The 24,361-nt window shown below is 43.0% G+C and overlaps 1 protein-coding gene across 2 annotated transcripts in view; it reads left to right on the top strand.

Moving 5' to 3' along the window:
• The first annotated feature begins 2,261 nt into the window (after positions 1-2,261).
• Positions 2,262-24,361, top strand: part of MIA3 (MIA SH3 domain ER export factor 3) — a 56,983-nt gene continuing 34,883 nt past the window's right edge. For both annotated transcript variants that reach the window (XM_066618716.1, XM_066618715.1), the window contains exons 1-6: positions 2,262-2,448; positions 5,796-5,929; positions 13,981-14,067; positions 15,277-18,148; positions 20,111-20,383; positions 21,843-21,982. In XM_066618716.1, coding sequence (XP_066474813.1) covers positions 2,292-2,448; positions 5,796-5,929; positions 13,981-14,067; positions 15,277-18,148; positions 20,111-20,383; positions 21,843-21,982 — 3,663 coding nt within the window. In that variant the 5' untranslated portion in view covers positions 2,262-2,291. The remainder of the gene's footprint in view (positions 2,449-5,795; positions 5,930-13,980; positions 14,068-15,276; positions 18,149-20,110; positions 20,384-21,842; positions 21,983-24,361) is intronic.

Below are 24,361 nucleotides of genomic sequence, written 5' to 3'. Positions count from 1 at the left end.
AGCAACTGGAAGGTGGGCTTGAGTGGAAAGCAGAACAGGACCAGAGGCCCTGGCTGTACATCATGGCCCATCATGCCCACCAGTCAGTCATGTACAATGGTCCACCAAGGGCTCATAAAGCTTCCTGTTTTTGCTGCCTGCTTGGAAAAATGGTATGTGTGGTTAGCATCTGGTAGGTCGCATCTGGCTTGGTGGATTACAGGGATGCAGGTCTGGATGCCAGGTGTCCAGTAGTTTTGCTGTTCACATTTTAGGGGCGAGAAGTAGTAAGAGAAGCCAGCAAGACCAATCAGTGACTCTGAGTGGTTAGGATAGGGTCAGAGAAAATAATGAAACCAATGCAGGTAAGGTAAAGAAAGCTATGAGACTGGCAACTTAGGGATTGAACTGTGAAGTGCCTGAAAGGAGCTTTACAGTTCAGTAATGTGCACTGAAATTCTGAAAATGGTGATGCGGCACTCTGGTCCACCTATTTTTGACATCTATTACAGCAAAAAGATGCAGTGTGATGTAGAGGCCACAGATGTTCCCTGATAACTGTGCCCAAGCCTTAGGTTTGTCATGGGCTCACCAGCTGGCCTTAAACCATGTGCTATGTCTTAACTCAAAAGATAGCATAGCAGCTCTCTGAACTCTGGCTGAAACACCTGAAAGCTTCTTACTGCATGTTCTGTGCCACACTCTTTCCCAATTATGACTCTGACCAGCATATAATGCTGCCTGCTATTTATTCAACATCCATGGTCAGGATTCAAGAAAAGGCTTTCTTAAAGCTAGAAAATCTAGGAGCCAGCCAAGGAGGGAATTCCAAACTGGGGGGGGGGAGCATCATCATCAAGAAGGCCTTGTCCCACATTCTCTCCAACTATACCGTGTTCAGCAGTGCATGTGAAGCAAGTCTTCTGATTTGGACTGCAGTGTGTGGACAAGTTAATATGATGTGGACTGTCCTTGGGTACAAGTAGCAAGGCATGTAGGGCTTCATAGGATGTAACACAAACCTGAAATTGTGCCAGGAAAACAAAGGGGAAGCCAATGCAATTTATGGAGCATGTGCATGATATGTCCAGACCAAGGGTGCCTCAAAGTGTTGGTAGGATTGTGAACAACTCTGAACATTATTAAAATGCTAGAACTGAAATGCTGGGTAAAGAGATGCACATAATGAACCCTACCCTACATACCCCCTAGAGCAGTGTTCTTCAGCCTTGGAGTCGGGACCCCAATGGTGTGGTGAAGCCTCAGTTATGGGGTGATAGCAGCTTATGGGAATTAAAAAGGTTGAAGACCACTGGACTAGAGCACCACAAGGTAAAGGGGGAGGCACCTGGTGTACCAGGAGACTGTGCCCCAGTCCTGCTCAGGTTCTTAGCAATTGTGCGAAAATAGCTTTCAATAGCGCCAGGCTTCATGGTGACTTTTCCTGTTCTCTCTAATAAGAATATCTGGTCACAGTGAAAGTGCTGGGAGGGCGTAAAGGGAGTGGAAAGAGGGTGACAGATCCCCAATCTCATATTATACAGGGCTTGTGGCACGCATGAGAAAGGCTGCAGACCACTGCCCTAGAGAAGGGCACTCCTCCTGTGAGAGGCACAGGGAAGCAATCCAGGCACCATATAAGCAGAGCAAGCCATGCCCTGGAACGAAGACTGTGCAGCGCTTTCTCCAGCAGAACTCGGGTTCAAACCCATTTCTGCCCAGCCCACAGGTGCACACACAGGGCCCCTGTTGCGTATGCACAACGGTGGGCAGAAATGGCTCAAGGCAGCCATCCCTAGTGCTTTCCAGAAGCATCGCAGTGGAAGCACACCTTGGGCTGCACCTGCCGCCGACCTGGCAGAGGAAGTCAACAGGTGGCTTTATTCCCGGTGAACCTGTTGACTTTTCCAGACTGTCAGGCAGCTGTGGAAGACTTGAGGGACGGGGGCATCCCAGGCTGGAAGAGGAGATGATGGAGGGGGTGTGTGCGTGGAATGCAGGGGCGCGCGGCGGGTGGGGAGGCAGGGGAGGCAGAGCCTCCCCGCCGGAGTCCTGGGGAAAGCGCCGCGCCTGCCTCCCCACCCACCGCGCGTCCCCGGGCATGGCTCTCTCCCCTGCGGACGCCGCACAGGGTGCGGTGCTCTCCTTTCCCTCCTGCTGCAGCAGCAGCTCCTCCGGGGCGGCGATCCAGTCTCCTCCTCCTGCCTAGATCCTTTCCCAGCCGGGCTCTGCTGACGTGTCTGCTGGGCTCCGCTTCCCCCTCCCCGTCGCAGCCAGCCAGCCAGCCAGGCCGGCAGGCTCTCTGGCGAAACATGGCTGCGGCGCGGCGGTGGCGACGCCGCCTGTGGCCGGCGCTCCTGTGCCTGGCCCTGCTCCTCTGCGCCCAGCCGCTGCCTTCCTGCCAGGCTAGCCGGCCGCTGGACCGCCGCTTCGCCGAGTACAAGCGCTGCACCGACCCCGAATGCAGCAGTAAGTGGCGGGAGGGAGGGAAGCCAGCCAGCCAGCAGCCGCCGGGTCCCTGCGACTGCCTCGCCGCAGAGCTGAACGAGGACCTGTTGGCATCTCCAAGGCCACGCAGAGAAGAGAAAGGCCGGGCGGCTGCCTCCTCCTTCCTTTCCCTACAGCTGGGGAAAGGGGTTGGAGAGCTCCTCCCGAATGCAGCTCCAGGATGGCGAGGGCACGGCAGGCACCCATTTCCCCTGCTCTTTCTCTCCCACCCCCCAACTGAGAAGGAACAGAGATGCGATTGGAGATGTCCTCCCTGCCATCGCCCTCCCTGGCCCACTGCAAACTAGTTGCCCCTTTCAAAACTAGATTCCTGTTTGCTTGGAATCAAGCAGTTCTTATGCCAGTGTAAAACTCGGTAGCAAGCTAGCTGTGCACTGAGCGGGTTGACTTGTGAGTAAAGCTTGCTTCCACCCCGGCTCCCTCCTCTGCAGGGTCCCTGTGCCACATTTTAGAATGATTGTAATCTCCTTGGGGCAGGGATCTCCTCTCTTATACTGCAGAAAATGTCCTGCACATTAATAGAGTGATATCGCTATATTGAAAAGTTCCTGTTCCTCCTCCCCTATTAAGAATGGAAAGCATCATAATCTTGTTTGCTTACCTGTCATTTACCTTGATGTAGGGTCAGGGCTGATCTTGTCACCCCAAACCCAGTCTGACGGCCCAATCCAGTGACAGTGCAGCCATGTCAATGAGGCATGCACTGCATCCTGTGGTGAGGAGGCAGTCGCAGAGGCCTACTCAAGGCATGGGAACATTTGTTCCCTTACCTTGGGGTTGCATTTCTGGAAAATTGGATAGGATTGGGCCCTGAGATCCCATGCAGTTTCATAAGAGAGGCTGAGGACCAAACCCTGTCCAACTTTCCAGTGCTGATATAGCCACAATGCAGCCTCGAGGTAAGGGAACAAATGTTTCCCAATCTTGAGAAGGCCTCCATGACTGCCTCTCCACTGCAGGATGCAGCACACGCCTCATTGGTATGGCTGCATTAGTGCTGGAAAGTTGGATAGGATTGGGCACATCTGGGATCACCTGCTGCTTTGGTTGTAATCCTAATTATTGTTGCCTCAACTGAAACAGCTTGCTTTCTGCAGCTGGACCAACCTTGTGGAGGAGCTTGCTAAGAGTCCATTAGAATCTTCTTGGTAGACCTGTTTGTCCTAGTGCTGCTCTTGGATTAAATCTAGAGGGGGGAAAATTATCAGCATCAAGCAGTTGGCTTCCCCACCCTTTGCTTGTAAACAAAACTGCCTCTTCTAGCCACAAGAGGCTGGATTTGATGAGGAGCAAATTTGTGACCTCATTCCCCTCTTCTTTTCCTTTCTCTGACACTTTCTCTGAAAGTGACCTAGGGTTCAATCCTATCCAACTTTCCAGCTCATATGCAGTCGCAATGCAGCCCTTTGGTAAGGGAATAAACATTCCCTTAGCTTGAGGAGGCCTCAGTGTCTGCCCTCCCATGTAGCACATACCCTGTTGGCACAGCTGTGTCAATGCTGGAAAGTTAGAAAGGATTGGGCCCCTAATCTGTAAAATTTGCCCTCTTGGAGATACAGTATACAAATAAAAATATTGACCTACTAAGAGGACTGTAACTGTTTCTTGACATTTAGTCTTCTGCTCCAGAGTTCACTCTGCGAACATCTCAGATATTTTCATTTGCAGATTGAGATTTGGTGTGTTTGGTTTGCGCTACTCACAGCTCATTCCTAAATATGTGTATTTGGAAGGAAGAGTTCATCATTCTTCATATATGTGCATGATGACAGTCAAGTTGTGTAATCCAATGAATGTTTAGTTGTAAAGCAGTCCCACTGACTTCAGAAGGTTTCTCCCAAATATGTGTGCATAGAATTGGAGGCTTCCAGCACAATCCTGGGGTCATGTACTTGGGAGGGAGCCCCACTGAACTCAGTGGGACACTTCACGGTAGAGAGAAAGGATAGTGCGTTTGAAACTGGTGACTAGTCAAACATTAAAGGCCCAATCCTAACCAACTTTCCAGCACTGATGCAGCTGCAATGCAGCCCCCAAGGTAAGGGAACAAAAGTTTCCTTGCCTTGAGGAGGCCTCTTTGACTGTCTCCTCACTGCAGGATGCAGTGTACACTCCACTGGTATGGCTGCATCCATGCTGGAAAGTTGGATAGAAATGGGCCCTAAGATTTGTTTGTAAACTTAATGTATTTGAGAGAGCAGTTTTAAAAAATGTACAGTTTGTCTTCATCAGCTTTCAAAAAGAAGTTTTTATGAATAATTTCAGAAAATTGGAGGTACCTAATTTTGCATATCCTACAATTTTATGAGTGTCAATTGCTTGCATAAACTTAAGTATGAATTTTTTTAAGACTAGATGTTTTTCATGGATAAAAACATGTCAATGATGCCAGTTTTGGTTCCTCAATCAAAGACACTTAACTTGAAACCATTTTACTTTGGTTTCAGATTGATAAATTTCTGGGTTTAGGATTAGGGTGCCAGGGTGCTCAGGAATGTCCTTTGGCATCCTGGACCTATATGTTTTAAAATGCAGTCCTTTAAAATCAATAGCACATAACATTCAAGTGAATATGGCTGCAATCCTGTGCAAATTTACTGGGAGTATGCCCCAAAGAACTCACTGTGACTTACTTAGGTTTAGACATGCAAAGGATTGTGCTGTAAGTGTTAGATTGGGATAATAATTATACTTAAGAGTTTTGCTCCTGACTTTAGTACAGTACAACATAGTCTGAATCTTTATAATATTTTTTCATTGTTTTAACAAATGATTAAAACAGTTGATTAAGATTAAAATTAATTGAAAAGATAAAGACAATTGTATCTACATTTACCTATAAGTAAAGCTCATTGAACTCAATGGAGTTTATCTCTGAGTAGATAGTCCTAGGATTGTGGTGCAAGACATACACAAAAGGGGATTGGACAGATTTATGGAGGAAAAGTCCAATACAGATTACAAGCCATGATGACTACATGAGCATCTGGGTTTTATAGGTAACCTTTCTCTGAATGCCGGATGCAAGGAAGTGGCAATAGAATACAAGTATCTTGTAGTCTTGAGTGCTCCTGGAGCCAGTGTGAGATACAGGAAGCTGAACCTGATGGGCCCTAGTCCTGGTCTAGCAGGGCTCTTCTTATGTTCTTATAATTTTAATACTATATTTTCACCAATCATAGCTTCATATCCCTGTTCTATTTTCTTTTGTACATATGAATTGCATGATATTGTCAGATTGCCTGTCTTGTGCAGTGAACTGTTGGTTATTTAACCATGTCATTCTTTCTCTCATTTTCTTTCAACAGTGCTAATGTGTCGAGGGAAGGCAGTGAAGGATTTTAAAGGTCCAGATTGCCGATTTGTAGATTTTAAAGAAGGTGAATCAGTATATGTTTATTATAAATTAAGCGGAAGAACAAATGATCTTTGGGCTGGAAGTGTAAGTTTTTCACCACTTATTTGGTTTAACCCAGATTGCGTTTTACAAATTGTCTTTTCTGAATAACATTTTGATAAGTGTGTCTTCTTTGCTGTGTCTGCTTTCACCACCGATGCTTAAGCAGATTTTTGCATTTCCCGTGTTAATAAAATAATACCATATCGCACCACTTAATGTATTATTAAGTGTTCCTTGCTTCACCAAGCAATGAGAAAGTCCAGGAGTAGTTCTACAGGATTTAGTTTTCTTTAGATAATAGATCACTAAAGGCTTCGGGTAGCTTTAAATGGTTTACAAATACCTGAGCAGGCCTCGAAAAAGAGACAGCAGTATCACTCATGCTGGTTCAGATTCCTGGAGAGCAACAAAGTAGACCCCCTGCAGCCATGTTGCAGACAGTTCAATCAAACTCCCAGCACCCTCTGCTTCAAATTCAGTATTGGTAGTCCTTTTTCTACCGACCAATACACGTGTATATAAAGAACTGGTCTCGAACCTCACTTTAGTGGGCTAATTACCCTTACAAGAGAACATCTCTGGTCCTTAACTCCCACTGAGGAAACAATCACCAACTGGCTCAGCAAAGGTTGAATTACCTAGCAACCGAAATAGTATCACATCCACCATTTTCTAATGCATTTTTTATTTTACCTTTTTTTTTTTTGGAGGAAAGGTTAGCAATTGGTGAGGAAACAGAGGTTGCTTTCTACTTCTGTTTCAAGACCATGTCTATTTACGGGAATGAGAAAGAGTACAATTGCCAGATCAGCCAGATTTCTAGGAGTTTGTTTGAAATAAAAGTGTTCCTGTTTGGCATACCATATTAATCATACTTGCAAGGTATTTGTTGTGTTGGTTTTTGTCAGTATTCTCAATATGGAGGACCAAGCTATGTATTGCTTGAAATTACAGGTTTCTTTCCTCCAGTAGTTGCTTGATTTGTTTTTGCATTTTTTAATCCTGAAAAGCAGCCTCAGAGGAAGGTCCTTTCTTTCCTGCCATTTGTTCCCACCTGTTTTTTTACTCATAGGGAATAGATGCAGAATCCCTGCATCTTTTTCCCATGGGGCAAAAAGTAACCTGCAGCACAATACTGTGCATGTTTACTCAGAAGTCCCACTGTATTCAGTAGGTATTAGTCCCAGGAAAGCATGCATAGGGATTGCAGCCTTTAGGGAGGTTAATTTGAAAGAAGACTGCAACTGCAGGTAATCTGTAGTTTGGTTCTGAGAAATAAGAAAGAGTAAGCAACTAAAGCAATGTTCATGTGATAAACATTTCAGCCACATTCTGAGACATGCTAAAGGGCCTCACTGTGTCATATTTTTGACCTGCTGTTGTTTGTTTACTACTTTGTGGGACAGAATGATGGGATATAGATATTCAAATATTACAAAGCATTATAGTTAGTGAAAATGTGGTTCATTAGCATAAAGTCTACAAAAGTTAGCCTCATAAGCACCCTTGAAATTAATGGTACAAATTTGTTGCAGCTAATTTAAGATTCATTTATTTCAGAAATATTCACATAGAGCTCACTTGCTTTGGGTGGGGACTTTTGAATGTGATGCACCCTCAATCAAATCTAACTTTCTCTACATTGAGGTCTTTGGGAGAGAAGTAGGATAGAAAGAGAGCCCAATCCTATGCCTGCCTACTCAGAAGTAAGTCCCGTTGTAGTCAATGAGATTTACTCCCAGAAGTGTGGATAGGATTGCAGCCTGAAACGCTTGCAAAGTGGAAATTTCTCCATGATTAGAGTTGTGAGCAGGGCCAGACAGTTCCCATACATTTCAGTAAGGATCCTTTGCAAAGGAAGATCTACTGCCATGAGCCATCTTCACTCCCTGAGCTGCCAGGAGGTGCTGCTTTCATTACAATATGTGTGCGGGCTTATGATGCAACAGCTTCTCAGCAGCAAGAGAGAGTCCAATTAAAGCTGCGTAGATGAGACAGGAAAAGCACTGTATGCAGTGAAAGTAGCAGGATGAAATCATTGTATCATGCTGGTAATTCCCTTCTGACATCTAGAGTGCTACAAATAACCTGGATAATGAGGAGGCATCTGTTTCCAGGGCTGCCAGGGCTTCATAAACACAAAGTATGAGTGGTTGCTAGAATCAGCTCTGTAACATTTATTGGGGGGGGGGGGGGAGAGAGGGAGATAATTAGAGTTCTATATTTTTAAACAAAAAAGACTAAAAAGGTGGCATTCACATTAACCAACCTAATTTGCACATAGCAATCAGTTATGCACTTAGGGCACAATCCTAACCAGGCCTACTCAGAAGTAAGTCCTATTTTGTTCAATGGGGCTTACTCTCAGGAAAGTGTGGTTAGGCTTGCAACCTTCCATATGCACTTCCACAAACTAATGGCAGGTGAAAGTTAACATCAAGAGTGCAAATTTCTGATTCCTCTGCAGTACATAACAACTAGGCCTAGACTGTCATGCTAAGGATAGTTCATGTAGTTGAGTTGCTAAAATATCTGATGTGGATACTCTAGAAAAATGGGAGATATGTCAGTTATTTAAAACATTTCTAATTCACCTTTTCACTCCCAGGGGCCACCAGAGTGGCTTATAATACATATTTAAAATCAAACAGCAGAACTAACATCATATAAAATAATAAAGCAATATTTAGATGGATCTTTGAACATCCAACAATTGAAAGAGGCTGTGCTGGACAGGGTAGCATGGAGAGCTCTCACCTATAAAGTCTCCAAGAGTCAGACACGATTGCATGGATAAACCTCCCTAGATGGATCTTTTAAAAGTACATTATATCTGTAATATGAATGTCAGAAATTTTTTTTTTTTAAAGGCAAACTTATAAGCAGAAGGCTGGTCAAAACAAAAAGCTCTTTACCCTTTTTTAAAAAACCATCAGAGAGGGAGTCATATGTATTTCCTGGGGGACAGAGTCTCCCAATGTAGGTGCCGCCACCAAAAAGACCCTACCTTTTGTGCCTGTGAGTTGTACTTAATTGAAAGACAGGACTGGAAGCAAGGCCTTAGGTGCAGCATAAAGTGTACAGGTAGATACACATGGGAGGCCTTCAAGTATTCAGTTCCTAAGCCATGCAGGGCTTTAAAGGACTCTTAATTTGCACACCTGTCAGGGAGGGGAAATTTTCCACATGGATCACTTTCCAGATTGGGTTCTCTACTCACAAAAAAGCTAAAAAAAAACAACCTATAACTGCCTCTGCTGCTTGTTCCACCTATGTCATAAACTGTGCTGAATCAGGTTCATACCTACAGCAGTCAGATGATTGGTACTGTCAGTTCGTGCCCCCCACTTATCCCCTGGATCTGCAAGTGCATATATAAGGTCTTTGCATGCAGCATACTGATAGATCTAGGCCAATTTCTGTAGCACTTACAACATTCAAAGCACTATGCCAACAGGAAACTGGGCTAGATGGGTGTTTGCCTGATCTGGCAACTGCTTTTCTATTCTTATGTTATGCAAACTAAATGACGTAATGTATGCATTAGACAGCTTTCTGCAGTTTCAGAGCAGGGAGGGGGGAACTGTTTACTTTAGTTGTTCTTATTTTCGCGCAAGAGAAGAGACTAATGCAAGAGGTTTATGGCATTATTTCTGAATATGTGTGCCTGAATGATTGGAAGAGGGAGGAGCATCCTAGCTTGGATGAAAAACAGCAGAACAGTTACTTCATAATTTGCATTCCTGTTTGACCAAAAAATGTCCCTGTTGCATATGCAAGTGTTGATATAACATCAACGCTGGTGAAAAGAATGTAGAATGCAGGCTGCAGTCTGGATAACGGAAGAGGTTCCCATTCACACAGTGGATCTGATTATATGTGGCATTTCAAGTAGTAGTGAGAGAGCTATGAGGACAGATGGAAGGGAGGCTTGAGGAAGAGTCATTTTCTTCCCGGACACAGTTCTGCTTGGAATGGGCATTCCAAAGAATGTGGACACACACGGCTGACAGTGACAGCCTTTCTTTTTCCAGCATTGAGTCGCAGGTACCTATGATGCGTATGACTTTACAGAAAAATAATTGGTATTGCACACAGATAATTGTAGTTGCTGCCACGTTGTGCTGCTTTAGAGCAGTTTTGCAAAGGACACCAAGGCTCAGTTTACAGCATAGCCAAATATAAGCTGTCATGCTAGAGAGCTCCAGCTTGCCAAGATGAGAATTCCATAACCTTCAAATGAAAGCTTAGAGACAGCAAAGTCAAACAGTGCAATCTTAGGCATGTCAGAAGTAAGTCCCACTGAGTTTAATGGGACTAACTCCCAGGTTAGGATAACAGGTATCTAGGATTGCAGCCTAAGTTGTGTTTTACTTTTACTTATTGTTTGCAGATATGTCTAGCTACTGAGAAGATTTGAAACTCTTCTGCAGGCTTATACAGGAGCAATTGAGGAGCTGTTTACTAACAGTATTAAGTTACACACAAGGTCACCACACATATGCTGTTTATAGGCATTTTTGTGCTGATTTGTAATGCATCCTATAGATGAGACCATAATGCAGTTAATGTAAAGCATTGCATGTGAACAAACCATTGTTATGCTGCATTGTAAATGACAACTTCAGTCAATAAAAAGTTAGCCACATAAAACCTACTTTATGACTTTTTCACTTGGAAGGATCTTTGCTACCTGCCCCAGAGGATTTTAGGGCATTAGGGGGAAAAAAGCATTGAACAAAGCCATATCCGTGTAACTGAACATTGTTACGGGTGATATTTTGGCTTCTGCTATAGCAATTGCTAAATGTTTGCTAACATCTCTTGTGCAAACATGACTTTGGACTACTAGTTTGTACAGTTTAGTAGTAAATATTGAACAAAGGGAACAGCACATTCAGCCACTATTAGCGCAGTCGATTAATATGTGCATGATATCTATTAGACAGATTTTCACTTTATTATACCATTGCCCAAATCCAAATAACCAATTAGAGAAAAAATCTCCAGTAAATGCACCCTGAAATGTGATGCTGGTGTATAAGCATCAATATAGTATTAGGTATCTATCCCCACACATGTAAGAATATGATGCCAGTTCCTAAAGGCGCCAAGCATTTGAAATACGTAGTGTTTTCAAGTTCTGCAAATAGATCTTGGAAACCTTCATTTTCATATCTTATTGGATGAAAGAAAATCAGAATGTGGCCTATCTACCTTTCCTTTTGTTTTTTTAAACATCAGAAGGAATATTTCTCCAAGAAATTAGTCCTTTTGTTCCTCCCATAATAAAAAAAAACATCAGGATATCCTGGAATGAGACAAACCACCTGGATTGCAGTCTTACTAAATCTAAAATCTTGAAAGAGTATGTTTACTTTTCTTTCCTTTTCTAATTGCATAGGTTATCTAATCTCTGTAGCAATTCACCATTGTTAATATTGGCTTCCTGACAACAGTTAATGGAGCTCAGAAGTGACAGTGTAGCATGGAGCTTTCTCCAGAAGGAGTTAAGGTTTAGTTATTTCCTTTAAGTTTGCATTTGGCTAGAAGCACATCCCCTACTCTTGATAACTCCTAATGAACAACTACATGTCAATAAAGATGGGAATTGTTTCGCACTGAAGTTGTGGGTGAACAACTGAGACAACAGGAAGGAATTTGGGTAGATGATGTTTGTTTTTTCAGCAGTCCCAAAAGAGGAGTATGTATTCCAACACTTGCACATGATGTTGGCCTCTAGTTGCAGTGTAACTTAAGATTTTGATGTAGTCTTGCAAAGATACTTTTCCCTAGAAAATGAAGATAAAACATCCTGATATATCTCATCCAGATATAAAATCAATGTAAATATTCACTATTGTTAAATTTGATGGTGGTAGCATTAGAAAAAAAAATGGGGTGGAGGAAGGCCAAATTGCAGATTTTGAAAGAAAATGGCAGTTGAAATATTCAGGAAGCTGAAGCACCTTCTCTTTGAAGAGAGACTCTTTAGGGAAAAAAAAAAGATGACTAATGGGGGGAATGTGATAGATGTTTATAAAATTATGCATGGTGTTTTTTTTTCCCCATCTCTCAAAATACTAGGGACTTGGTATCCAGTGAAATTGATTGAGGGAGAGTCAGGATAGACCGGGGAAAGCCCTTCTTCATAATTTATAGACTTTGCTGCCGCATGTTATGGTGATGGCTCCAGAAGGTAGATGGACAAATATGTGGTCTATCATTGACTGTTAGCCAGAATGTCTATGTGGTCCCTTCACATCCCAAGGCAGTATAGGTCTGAATACCAGTTGTAGGTGGGGGGACAACAGCAGTAGATGCCTGTGGCCTTCATGCCCTGCTTGTGGGCTTTCCAATGCATCTGATTGGCTACTGTGGGAAACAGAATACTGGACTTGATAGACCTTTGGTCTGATCCAGTCTTGGGTTCTTAAGATCCAGTATTGTGTATGTATGAGAAAGCAAAAATGCAGAAAGGTCCTTCACTAGCTCAGAAACTGCAAATTCCAACCACACTCATACCACCTGTGGTGCACTGCTTGTTTTCAGGGGTAGAAGGGATAACCATGCTTCTGAATGTAATGATACTTTTATATTTTATATATTTATATCCTTTTATATTTCCTTTTATATTCTCTATATCAGTGTGTGCAGAGTATGCATGATTAAACGCAATGGCTTGAATCCAAAACTGTAGTTGAGTATGGGTCCATATCTCAGAGGTAGAACCCCTGCTTTGCAGGCAGAAAGCTCCAGTGTCAGTCCCTGGTGATCTCAGGTAGGGTGGGGAAAGCCCCTTCTCTGAAACCCTGGAGAGCCACTGCTGGTCAGAGTAGACAGTACTAACCTGGATGCACCAAGGGTCTGACTCAGTGTAAAGCAGCTTCCTGTGTTCCTAAGCCATGTGGTCTTCATAATTCATTCAGGGCGCAATCCTAACCCCTTATGTCAGTGCTGGCATAGTGGTGCCAATGGGACATGTGCTGCATCCTGCAGTTGGGTATCACTCACAGAGGCCTCCTCAAAGTAAGCGAATGTTTGATCCCTTACCTCAGAGCTGCATTGCCCTTATGTCAGTGCTGGAAAGCACTGACATAAGGGGTTAGGATTGCGCCCTTAAGGGTACTTTTTCCTTTCTTTTCTGATGTGGGCAATTCACCTTTCCTCGGACAGTTCCCTGCCCCTGTAACAAGACTCTCTGTTTAGGGGAGTCCACCAACCTGTTAGGAGCAGATGGGGGGCTACAATACGGAGTGTGAGAAAGACCTATTCTGTGAATGCAGTTGTTTCATTCAGTGACTTTTTTGTTCTTTTTTGTAGAACTTTGAACTCCTGACTTTTTCCAGAGTTTGTCTAAGAGTCCCATATACCTTTTTTTAAAGTTCTCTGAATTGAAACTTAACTTCCAGCACTGATGTTTCAGTGGCTCCTTTCCACAGATTCACTTACATTTTCAGTGTAGTTGAGACGGAGCAATTGCATGCTATAGATGCCTCAAGTTGTTATTGACTCATGATAGAATGACAAGCACAGTATGCCTGTATGCACCGTTATAGGCACTTACACATGAACTTGTTTACAGTATGTGACCTTTGACTCTGTAACTTAATCAATGTTTGGACACATTTCCAATAGAGTTAACTGTTGTTTTAAGGAATGATTTAAGGAATCATTTTAAGGTTATTTTAAGGAATACATTAACTTGAATCATTCCATAGTCTTGATCCAGCAGTCCCCATTATGTGAAGACAGTAGAAGGTTTAAAATAATTTAGGGGGGGGGGGAATGTGTGGTGTCTTTGCAGTGCTCTAGAAGAAGAATCTGACAGCCTGAGTGTCAGAAAGAGGTTCTTTAAATGCAAAACCAATATTTTTTTAAAAGAATATTTAAATGCCCCATTGTATATGTAGAGGTTGCAGCATGCACCTTGTTGGAATGTTTTTGTATGCTTCATAAGTCGTCTGGGAAGGGACATTGCCACTTCTCAATAGTATTCAGTGCATTGCTTGCTCTAAATAAACATTAAACAGCAACAGACCAATGGTTTTTAAAAAGCTTTATCTTACACTGACCTCTTGTTTTCATGGCAGGTTGGAAGCAACTTTGGATATTTTCCAAAGGATTTACTTGAAATAAACCATATTTATACCCATGATGAACTAGAAGTACCAACAGATGTAAGTTATTTCTATGTGTTGTTTTGTTTTATACACCATTCTGCTCAAAAGCTTGGGGGTGTGTGTGTGTGGGTGGGTGGGTACATGTCAGTTAAAAGGCTCACAATGAAAACAGACCACACAAAGGGACACGGGGGGGGGGGAATAGTGAGAATGGAGGAAATAGTGCTTAAAAGCATTTATCTCAACACACCAAAAACACCTCTCAGTCATTGAGAACAATTAATTCCTCTGAATGTGTGCAGGGAGGCAACAGAAGAGCTAGTTGATCCGGATCACAATCTTGTAGATCAGGGCCTGCACAAATTGCAGCCCATCAGGCTGAATGCCACCAGCCATGTATGGCTTCCTGTCAGGGGCTTGTTAACTTTCTATTGCAGAGTAGGTCATTGTCTGCCTAGACCTGTTCAGGCTTTATCTCATTTTTTTACATAGCCAGTATAGTCTGGAAAGATTGAGGAACAGATGTGTAGGTAGTGTCTTTGTTGTAACTCTCTGCAGACGTATTGTTGAAACTTTATTGGTGTGCAAGTCTTGACACAATTTAATCTGGTAATTTGTATGTTCTGTAGAGTTTACATAAGTCCCATTGTGTTCAATGGAGTTTATTCCTTAGAAAAGCATGCAAACATTGTAGTCTAAGGGCCCAATTCTATCCAACATTACAGCGCTAATGTAGCCCCAATGCAGCCCCAAGATAAAGGAACAAAGTTACCTTGAGGAGGCCTCTGTGCCTGCCCACTCCACTGCAGGATGCAATGAGTGCCCCACTGGCACAGCTGCATCAGTGCTGGAAAGTTGGATAGGACTGGACCCTAAATCTTGTTCAGATTTTTACTTGCATCCTTTAATAGGGTTCAGCCATTTTCAGCCACACCTTGATGTGCCACGACTGGTCCACAGGTGCACCACAGGAGTTTGGAGAAAGTCATTTATTAGTAGGGCCAATGGGGGATGTGAGCCCCCCACCAACCTCATGATGTGCCTTGTCAATTGTTAAAAACCTGATGGTGTGCCCACAATTTTAGTGCCTTGTCAGAGTGCCATGAGATGAAAAAAGGTCTCTGAGTTAGATAAACCACCTGCAGATTTTAGTGGGAGCAGTTAAAATCTCAATTTCAGCAATGTTTAAAGAAAAATCATAATATGATAGTACAAAAAAATCTGTTTCTTTATATAATTGAAATATGTGGGTTTCTTTTTTTTCAGGAAACAGATTTTATTTGTTTTGAAGACGGTAAAGATGATTTTGACAATTACAATGTGGATGAGCTTTTAAAATTATCAGAGGACACAGTGGGTAGTGAGATGAAGGATGATCTGGAAACTGATAAGGAAGAGGAGACTGAAAAAGCTGATCCTACAGAGTCCATTTATCCAGAAAGTGATGGCCTTGAGATGGACTCTGAAGAAAGCAGTGAAGACCCTGTTGAAATGAGTGAACAGGATAATTTAATTTTTGAGAAAAATAAGAATGTAGAGGGATCTCTTGATTCCAGGAGTGAAAACCATGCTGTAAATAGCGACACAGACAATCCTCAGGGAGACCAAAGCGCACATCAGCCTTCAGAAGATATGCTGCAGGAAATGCTAAAAGTGCCAGAACTTGAAAGTGCCAAAAATGCTACTGTATCTCAGGGTGAATCTAAACAATCAGATTATGGAAGCAAAAATGATAGTGCTTACAAACATTTACACCAAGAGACATCAGAGGACTTGAAAACAACATTTGGCTCAACAGCAGATGCCTTTGTGTCTGATGATGAGACTACTAGTCTAGTTACATCACTTGATGGTGATGCTGAGCAAGATTTGGACATTGACTCTTATGATGTAGAGAATCTAGAAGACCTTCACAAGGAGTCAGATGAAATTCCTTTGCTTTCTTTTACAAAAGAAGACATCAAATCTTCAGAAGACCCAGAAACTGAAAATACATTATCTGTTGATATATTTGAGTCAGAAACCAGTGATCCTGATGATGGTACTAGGGAAGCCTCCACAAAACTCATTAATCAGAAAAAAGATGATTCTGGTTTATTGACACATATAGGAGATAAGATTTTTGCAATTGTCAGTGGAGGTGAAAGAACGACTGCAGAAGATAAGGATGATTTAGAGGAGGAAGAGGAGGAGGAAGAGGAGGATAAAGAAGTGGCTGTAATCAGCAAGAAAGAAAACGGAGATGTTTTAGCTCATTTAGAGACTTCATCAGAAAATGACCCCCTTACATCAGAACATGATCTTATTACAAAAAATGTACATAATGTAGATATCATTGACCCTAAGGAAGAAAAAACTCAGGAAAAAGAGCTTACAAAAAGTGGGGTAGAACCAACTACAGAGAAACTACAATCTATGCATACTTTTGGTGCCTTTTCTAATTACGGTGATGTCCTGCAATCAAAAGCATCTATTGAAACAGAAGAAGAAACTTTAAAACCACCATTAGGTGACATCCAGGATGATCCAGAAGGCCTTTCTTTTCATAAAATAATAAAAGACAAAGAAAGAGAAGGAAAGAAACATTTAGAAGATAGCTTGGAAAATGATACTAAACACAAAACGGTATGGGACAAGCAAGGCAAAACAGAGGATGAGAAAGAAAAGTCTGAGATCATAGTATCAGAGCTGCTGGAAGAACTAATAAATGAATCTCAAAGTGATCTGGATGATGCTAATATCTTGGAAAGCAAAACAGAATATGATACAAAGCAAGATGGTAAAGATTTTGAACTAAAAATGGTACTCGATGAGAAACAGTTAAATGTCTCTGCAATGGAAAATGTACCTATTGAGAAAGATATTGAAGAAGCTATCAAAGAATCTAAACAAGAAAGAGAAGCTCAATATTTAGAAGAAGATGAGGAGGAGGAGGAGGAGAATGACCTTACAAGTAGCAAGGAGATACTAGAGAAAAGGTCTGGTATGGAAAAATCCATGAGAGCTACACAACATGGAAACTTTACTCAGCAAAACATTGTTGAAGTTGAACAAATCTCAACTGATGGAGATATGGATGGAGAGGAGTCACCCGAAGCAGAACTCCAGTCCTTGGAGCTTGATGCTGAAGAAGATAGTTTCTTAGAAGATCCAGAAGAGGAACTACTACAAGATGAAAATGCTTTAAGTGCCAAAATGTCTAAAGAGAAACTCGCATCTGAACAAGGTTTCACATCAGGTCTTGAAAGTGCAAGCCCTCAACCACAAATGCCAAGTGATGCTATTTCAAGAGCTGCTAATCCTGCTGATTCCAGCAAGGAAGCAAATACAATGCTTGAGCAGGCCCAGAGGGAAGCTAGCATGAGAGATTTGAATAAGGAGAATGAAGGAATGCAAATAAAGGAAGATTCTCAACTGAATGAGATGAAAGAAAACAAAGATGAAGAGCAGAAACATTTTCTGGTTGATAAAAAACATAAAAATCTGGATCACCATGATAAAATGACACCAAGTAGTTTAAATATCTCTGAATTAGAAGACAAGAAGGATGACTTGAATGAAACAGGAAAGCATCTCCAGGAAGATTTGTCCCAGGAAGGGTTTGAAGATAAACAATTCTCAGCAGAAGGCAAACCCCAGCATTCCCATGATCCCTCAGGGCCCATAGGTGTCTCAGAACATGCAAGTGAAGCTACAGAGCCAGAATACAGTGAGTCTGTGAGGCAGCTCACTATAATGAAAGAATTCCTTGATGTAAAATGTGTTGCACGTTTACAGAAATATCTTGGGGAACAACATCTTTTCAGGATAGAATCTTTGTTTCATGATATGGAACTGGAGCTGATGATTGCTCAGAAACATGATAACCCTGAGGATTCCGAAAAGGCTTTGGATGAGATCCTTGAAACATCAGAGTCTAATGTTTTGGATATTGTGAACAACGTTTTAGATGCAAGGGAGATAGAAAATAAAGAAGAAGTGATCAGGGAAATGGATTTGTTTGATGAGGAAGCTGCCTTACTGGATGATATTCAGGAACTAATGTATTCATTAAGGCAAAAATACTCTCCCATTAGTGAGAGCACTCCACTTGCATCTCTTTCACAATCAGAGATGGACTCTGGTGTATCCATTACAGGTAAGATCTTAAAGTGAATCAGGGCTGGGATTAAAAAAAAATTTCCAGATATGTAGTCATACAAATACCATCACATTTGCTAAGTGGGACTATTTCTGAGTAGACATGAGTAGGGTTGTGTTATACAGCTAACAGTCAAATCCTATCCAGTTTTCCAGCACTGGTGCCACCATGCCAACAGGGCATGCACTGCATTGTGTAGTCGGGGGGGGGGGATGTTTTCATGGAGACCTCCTCCAGCAAAGGGAATGCTTGTTCCCTTTCCTCAGGGCTGCATTGTGTCTGCACTGGCATTGGAAATTTGGATAGGTTTGGGCCCATAATGGTTCACCTAAAGCTGCACTGTAGATTAATGGTTACATTCTATCTGACTAGGGTCATTGTAGTAATAAACTTGTACCAGGTGTATGTCACTTCATACTGGTAGTGCAGCCTCACACGATCAAATGCTCCTTCACACACACACACACACACACACACACACACACATGCATGCACACACACGAACACACACACACACACACACAAATGCCCTCTTCATAGGAAACTTGCATGTCAGGGAATAAGCTAGCTAGAACCCTTTACCATAATATTTATTTTCCTATGTGGAGGTGTTTTTTGTATGGGGCAACTTTCAGTTATGTCTTGCTGTCTGAAGAGGTACAGATCAGACACGGGTTTAACTGCTACTGTCTTGCTTAATATAGTTTATTGGGGCCACATTTCAGAACATTTAATTTTACTTAGATTACACAGACCAACACACATTTTGCTTCCTTAAATGTTACACCAATTCCTGGGTATATTTGGGGTGCCGATTCCAAAAATGGCATCCGTTTTGCCCTATCACATCTAGTTTTGGAGACACGGCGTAGCCTCTTTAGTGAATGGTTCAAGAAGCTTCCTCATGAGGAAGCCTACACCATAATAACACAAAATAACACCACAAAATAACAATAGGGTTAACCAGGGCTGGCCAACTTCTGTGTTTTCATGGGTCATGCCATTCCTCAGGCAGTGATCTGGGAGGCAGAAGCGTATTCTGCTGGGCAAACAGCATGACCCCCTCCCATGGGTGGTTAGTTGGGTTTTTAGAACTACACTGTTACAGAAGATGGCATTACATTCTCATGTGTATGTTTACATAGGAAGCTGCCATGTACTGAGTCGGACCCTCTAGCTCAGTTTTATTGAAACTGATGGGCAATGGCCTTCTAAGGATTCAGACAGGAATTTTTCTCTGCCCTATCTGGAGATTCCAGGGATTGAAACTGGGGCATACACTTGCAAATTATGGGCTCTTCCTCTGAGCTGCAGCCCCTCCCCTCAGGTAACATACCTGTTCCATATTTAATACAAAAACAGAGATGATACATCCAGTTGTGGCATATCTTGAAATCATCGCTTCACAAGGATGAACCTGTGGACAAATTTTTACCATAGCTTTATTAAAAATTTGGCAGGACCATATGCTGATATCATAGAATATCATGATTTGTGTTCTGTTACTGAAACATAAAAATAAGGATGGAAAAACTGACCACCACTGAAAATGAATTGCATATGTAGCTGCAGCCTTCTGGCTTCACACAATTTTCATATCATTTTCATGAAGTCCTGGTTGTCAATCCATAGCTAACAGAAATGCTGCATTTTTTCCTGTTTGTCTGGAAGGAGATCCTTAACTCTGTTTCTCAGAATATTTGCAGGTCTTTGTCATAAAAATGTGACAGTATTCTGGGTTATATTTGTTCCTGGGTACGACCATATTTTTAAACTCCTCTATAGCAAACAGAGCTAGAATTTTAATTTATTCTGTTTCATCAAGGGCCAATTTACCATCCTTGCAGAAAGACCTCATGATGCATTTTCCCAGGGTTTGTGTTCTATACAACTCCTGTAAAAATGTATAATTTAAGATCACAGAAATTCGTCTAATACACATATTTCTGTTTATTGTAGCTAATCCAAAACAAGTTGAACATGACATACATTCTATAGAAAATACAGCAAAGAGCACAGATCAAAAAATACCTGGATATACAGAGCAGATATCACAAGAGGATGCAGTTCTTCAGCTTGATCAGCCAGATGGGAATATTTTGACAGAGACAGAAACTTTGGATGAATTGGAAGGCACAAACGTCCTTGATGGTGACAAAATATTGCCACCTATGGATACAGTTCTTGGATCAGATGATTCGGGGAGAACTATTGAGAGAGATTCAATTGCAGGTAAGGTCCCTATAGCTTTGTATGTACAGTTGCCCCTCATCATATGTGATGGTTATGTTCTAGGGTCAGCATGTAAAGCTAAAATCACATCTATTCTAAATTACTTTGAAAATCCTTTACATCAGAAAAATAAGTACTATCTGTTTAAAAATCTGTTTATGACACTCGGGCAGGAACTGATACAGACTGAGGGAAAAGCAGCTTCATTGTGGGATCTCAGGCATGTTTTTAGAAAGTGGAATCACTTTCACTGTTTAAACTGTTGTTTTCCTTTATGTGTGTGTGGTTTGGGTTTTGTTTGTTTATTTGTATATTTGCCAAGTGCATATTGTTGAAGTTGTTCTGGTGAACTAAGGCAAAGATAAGGGGTGACTGTAATTTATTTAGGGGTTTTTTTTTCTTTCAACTAAAATCAAGGTGACTTACAATTAAAGTAGTTTTTAAAATCTGAATCTTTTAATTTGAAACCTAAAACGTAGGCAAATCACATTCAAAATATTGTTTTGCTGATTACATTGTTCAGATTTTTTAAAAAACACACCTAGTGACAAAAGCCTTCTGAATGCATGTGTATTGCAAATTGAAGCCAGCACTCCAATTGAACAATTAGTATGTCTGTGGAGCCTCTAATGCATACATGGAATTTTCCCAACCAAAAGGGCTGCTGTGGTTTTTTCAGTGGAAGAGACTGCACATATCCCTTTGTGTACATTGAATTGTCTCTTCCATTTAAATAAATGAGCAGCATGAGCATACAAAAATGCATCCAGGGCTCTTAACAGAAACTAGGGAACTAACAGACATGCTAGTTTAATTCAGTTGAAAGTGATTTTTCCACCACTTCCTAAAAGCCAACAAACCAGGGAGGACAATGATTTCCCACAGAGAGTGTTCTCCACAGAGCAAATGAAACTGCTGCTATAGATAAGATGTCCTTAGATTCAGAATAAAAGAGCTGCTTTTCTCCAAATTGTGGATTGAGAACACTGTTGCATTCATGTAATGGAAGTGAAGCAATTAAACATGTATTTGATTGGCTCAACTGAAATTGTTGACAAGGCATCCAGACCAATCCTATCCACACTTTCCTGGGAGTAAGCCTCATTGACTCTAATGGGACTTCTAAGTAGATATGCATAGGATTGGGCTCATCATCACTAGAACTGTGACCCTAAGCATGCTTATTAGGAAATGGACTTAGCTCTGAATAAAACATGCTTACTGATCATGCTGTTATGTAGCAGTTCTTTGCATACTTACTACAGAAGAAGTCACATTGAATTTAGTGGGACATACTTCTGAGTAAACATGCACAAGATCAGGCTGTAAAACTTAAATATAAATAGTTTTGAAGTCCAAGCAAAAGCAAAATAAGGCTTATAAGCAGTCCACAGAATGCATAAAATATAAAAAATGCAATGTGGTCAAAATCATTTTATGTTGTTTGTTTGAACCAAAGATTTAATTGGTGTAAAGGATGATACAGTGGAAGAGAGTCTTGATTCATCAGAAGCAGATTCGGATACTCCATATAGTATTGCTTCTTGGGATGCTTCAGTTTTTTACGTTAAGAATACTATGCGATCCTTCACAGAGATTGTAAGTACTTTGCCTAGTTAAGCTTTGCATTTGAAGTGACTGCAAGTTTATAACTGCATGTTTAAAAATCAGGGCAACCTGGTGCAATGCATTTCCTCAGAAGGACCAGAGTGTTCAGTGCGGCTTAACTCTCAAGTGCACACAGTATTGTAGCTTTGAATTGTATCACTAAAGCTGCAATCCTATACGTACTTTCCTGGGAGTAAGCCCCATTGAACATAATAAAACTTCCTTCTGAGCAGACATGCATAAGATTGTGCCGAAAGTACACAGCCCATCCAGGTTGATTCCAGGTTCATTCAGAAACAGGTTTGTTCAGAAATCCAGGTTTATTCAGAAACAAGTCCAAGAAATTTCAGTGGCGGCTACTACTAAGTAAGCATGCTTATGACGACAGCTAAATTTCAAAGAGGTGAACTGTGAGGGAGAATGGAATAGAATGGGGGAAGGGTTGGTTACCACAACCAGCGAAGTTAAACACTCTTGTGGAACTCTGTGGGGAGTAATAATTTGGAGCAAGGGAAACGGTTAAGCACTGCTCCTTCTTCACTCAAAATCTTGGGAGAGGCTCCTAATTGGTTTTTTAAGAGGGAAAAATCAAGTTTCCATATGCAGCCTGGTGTGTAGGTGTTGCTTGTCCTTGAAACTAATGGGAGTGACTCCTAACTTGGAAACTGAATTTAGGTTTAAATTGTGCAAGGGAAGCCTGTGCTTGTTTGCCATGTAACTTTGTCATTGACAGGGACTTGTGGTGGGTGGGGGCAGGTGAGGCAGAGTCCTCCAGAAGCACCGCTGCCATGTGAGGCACCCAAGCACCCACAACCCATATGGGAAGTTGCAGTGGGTGGGGAGGCTGGTGAGGCAGAGCCTCCCCACTGGAGTCCTTCGTGGCGGTGCTTCTGGAGGCTCTGCCTCACCTGCCTCAGTGGGGCAGTGGGCTCAGTGAGGCTCTGCCTCAGTGGGGAGGCTCTGCCTCACCTGCCCCCCCCTCACCTCCCTGGTCATTGTAGCTCTGAGGTGGGTAGAAGGGTGGGCGCGGCAGAGACATAGCCTGCCCTTGGGAGAGTAGACTCCACTGTGAGTCTGGCACCCTTCTTATTCTACGTGATCGTCGTCCCTTCACCGCTTGGAGAGTAGCGGGGCTTGGCTGGCTCTCTCCCCCCCCCCTTCTTAGAATACAGAGGAGGGAGGGGAAGAGGAGGAGAGCCAGCCAAGCCAAGCCGCTCTCCAAGCCGACTGTTTGGGCGCCCCGCCCCGTTTCCGGACGCTCCTCTTCCGGAATCTCCAACCGTCCCTGCGAGTTGCCGGCCCCGGCCGATGACGTCAGGGGGTCACAGGGGTCGGCCTGAGGTGACGTGTCCCTGAGGGAGAATGGAATAGGATGCGGGGGGAGGCGGTTGCCCCAGCCTTCGAAGTCAAACGGTGGGCGGCTCGCCATGGAAGCGGTCACGCCTTCCGACCCTCCGAGCAGGGGCTCGGCGGTGGTCTTGCGGGCGCTGTGTCAGAGCTACGACTCTCTTGCCGGCCGGCTGCTGGAGGTGAGGAGGGGCGCGGAGGGAAGCAGCTTCGCAGGGGGCAGGCTGGAGGGGTGGCCCTGAAGGAAGCCGGCCAGCCCCGAGTGGAAGGGGGGCGAGCTGTGGCTTTGAGCCCCGCGGCACCTGCGGAGACTGCTGCGAGGGGAAGGGGCGGCAAAGCGACCGCTCGGCCTGCAGCAGAGAGGAGCGTTGTGACCGTGCGCGTGATGGGGGGGGGGTTTGTCGCCTCCCCCCGCGCTTGCCTTCCTTCCCCCTCTCCCTTCGGTGGGGGCAGGGGTGGCACCTGCTTAAAGCCAGCTCTGAGCCAAGGCTGTGCCTGGGGCCGCATCTCGGGCCGCTGGACAGTCACAGCTGTGCCCTGTGAGGCCTCTGCAGGACACAGGCTGCCGGTGGAGGGAGATGGTGTCAGGCTCTGTGGATCGAGTCGCAGCTCATGTGCGTCCCAGTGACAGCTGCAAAGGAGGGTCTAGGAGGGCAGGTGTGCCTTTTCAAAGGGTCCAGGGATTTGGTTATGGTGGAATCCCATGCACACTTTCCTGGGAGTAAGCCCCATGGACTTCAGTGAGACTTACTTCTGAGTAGACATGCATAGGATTGGGCTGTCACAGCCCAATCCTATATGTGTGTCTACTGAGAAGTAAGTCTCATTGAAATCAAAGGGGCTTACTCCCAGGAAAGTGTGGAGAGGGTTGGGTTGTCAGTTCTTAAACTGCTTCCATAGCTGCTTACAAAACAGCATGCATTTGATAAATTAAAGATCAATAAGTCACCGGGCCCTGATGGCATACACCCAAGGGTTATTAAGGAATTGAAGAATGAAGTTGCAGATCTCTTGACTAAGATA

Source organism: Tiliqua scincoides, chromosome 1, assembly GCF_035046505.1.
Source record: "Tiliqua scincoides isolate rTilSci1 chromosome 1, rTilSci1.hap2, whole genome shotgun sequence".
NCBI classification, from domain to species: Eukaryota; Metazoa; Chordata; class Lepidosauria; order Squamata; family Scincidae; genus Tiliqua; species Tiliqua scincoides.
The sequence above is the reverse complement of the archived record's forward strand: the minus strand, read 5'-3'. Positions and strand labels throughout refer to the sequence as shown.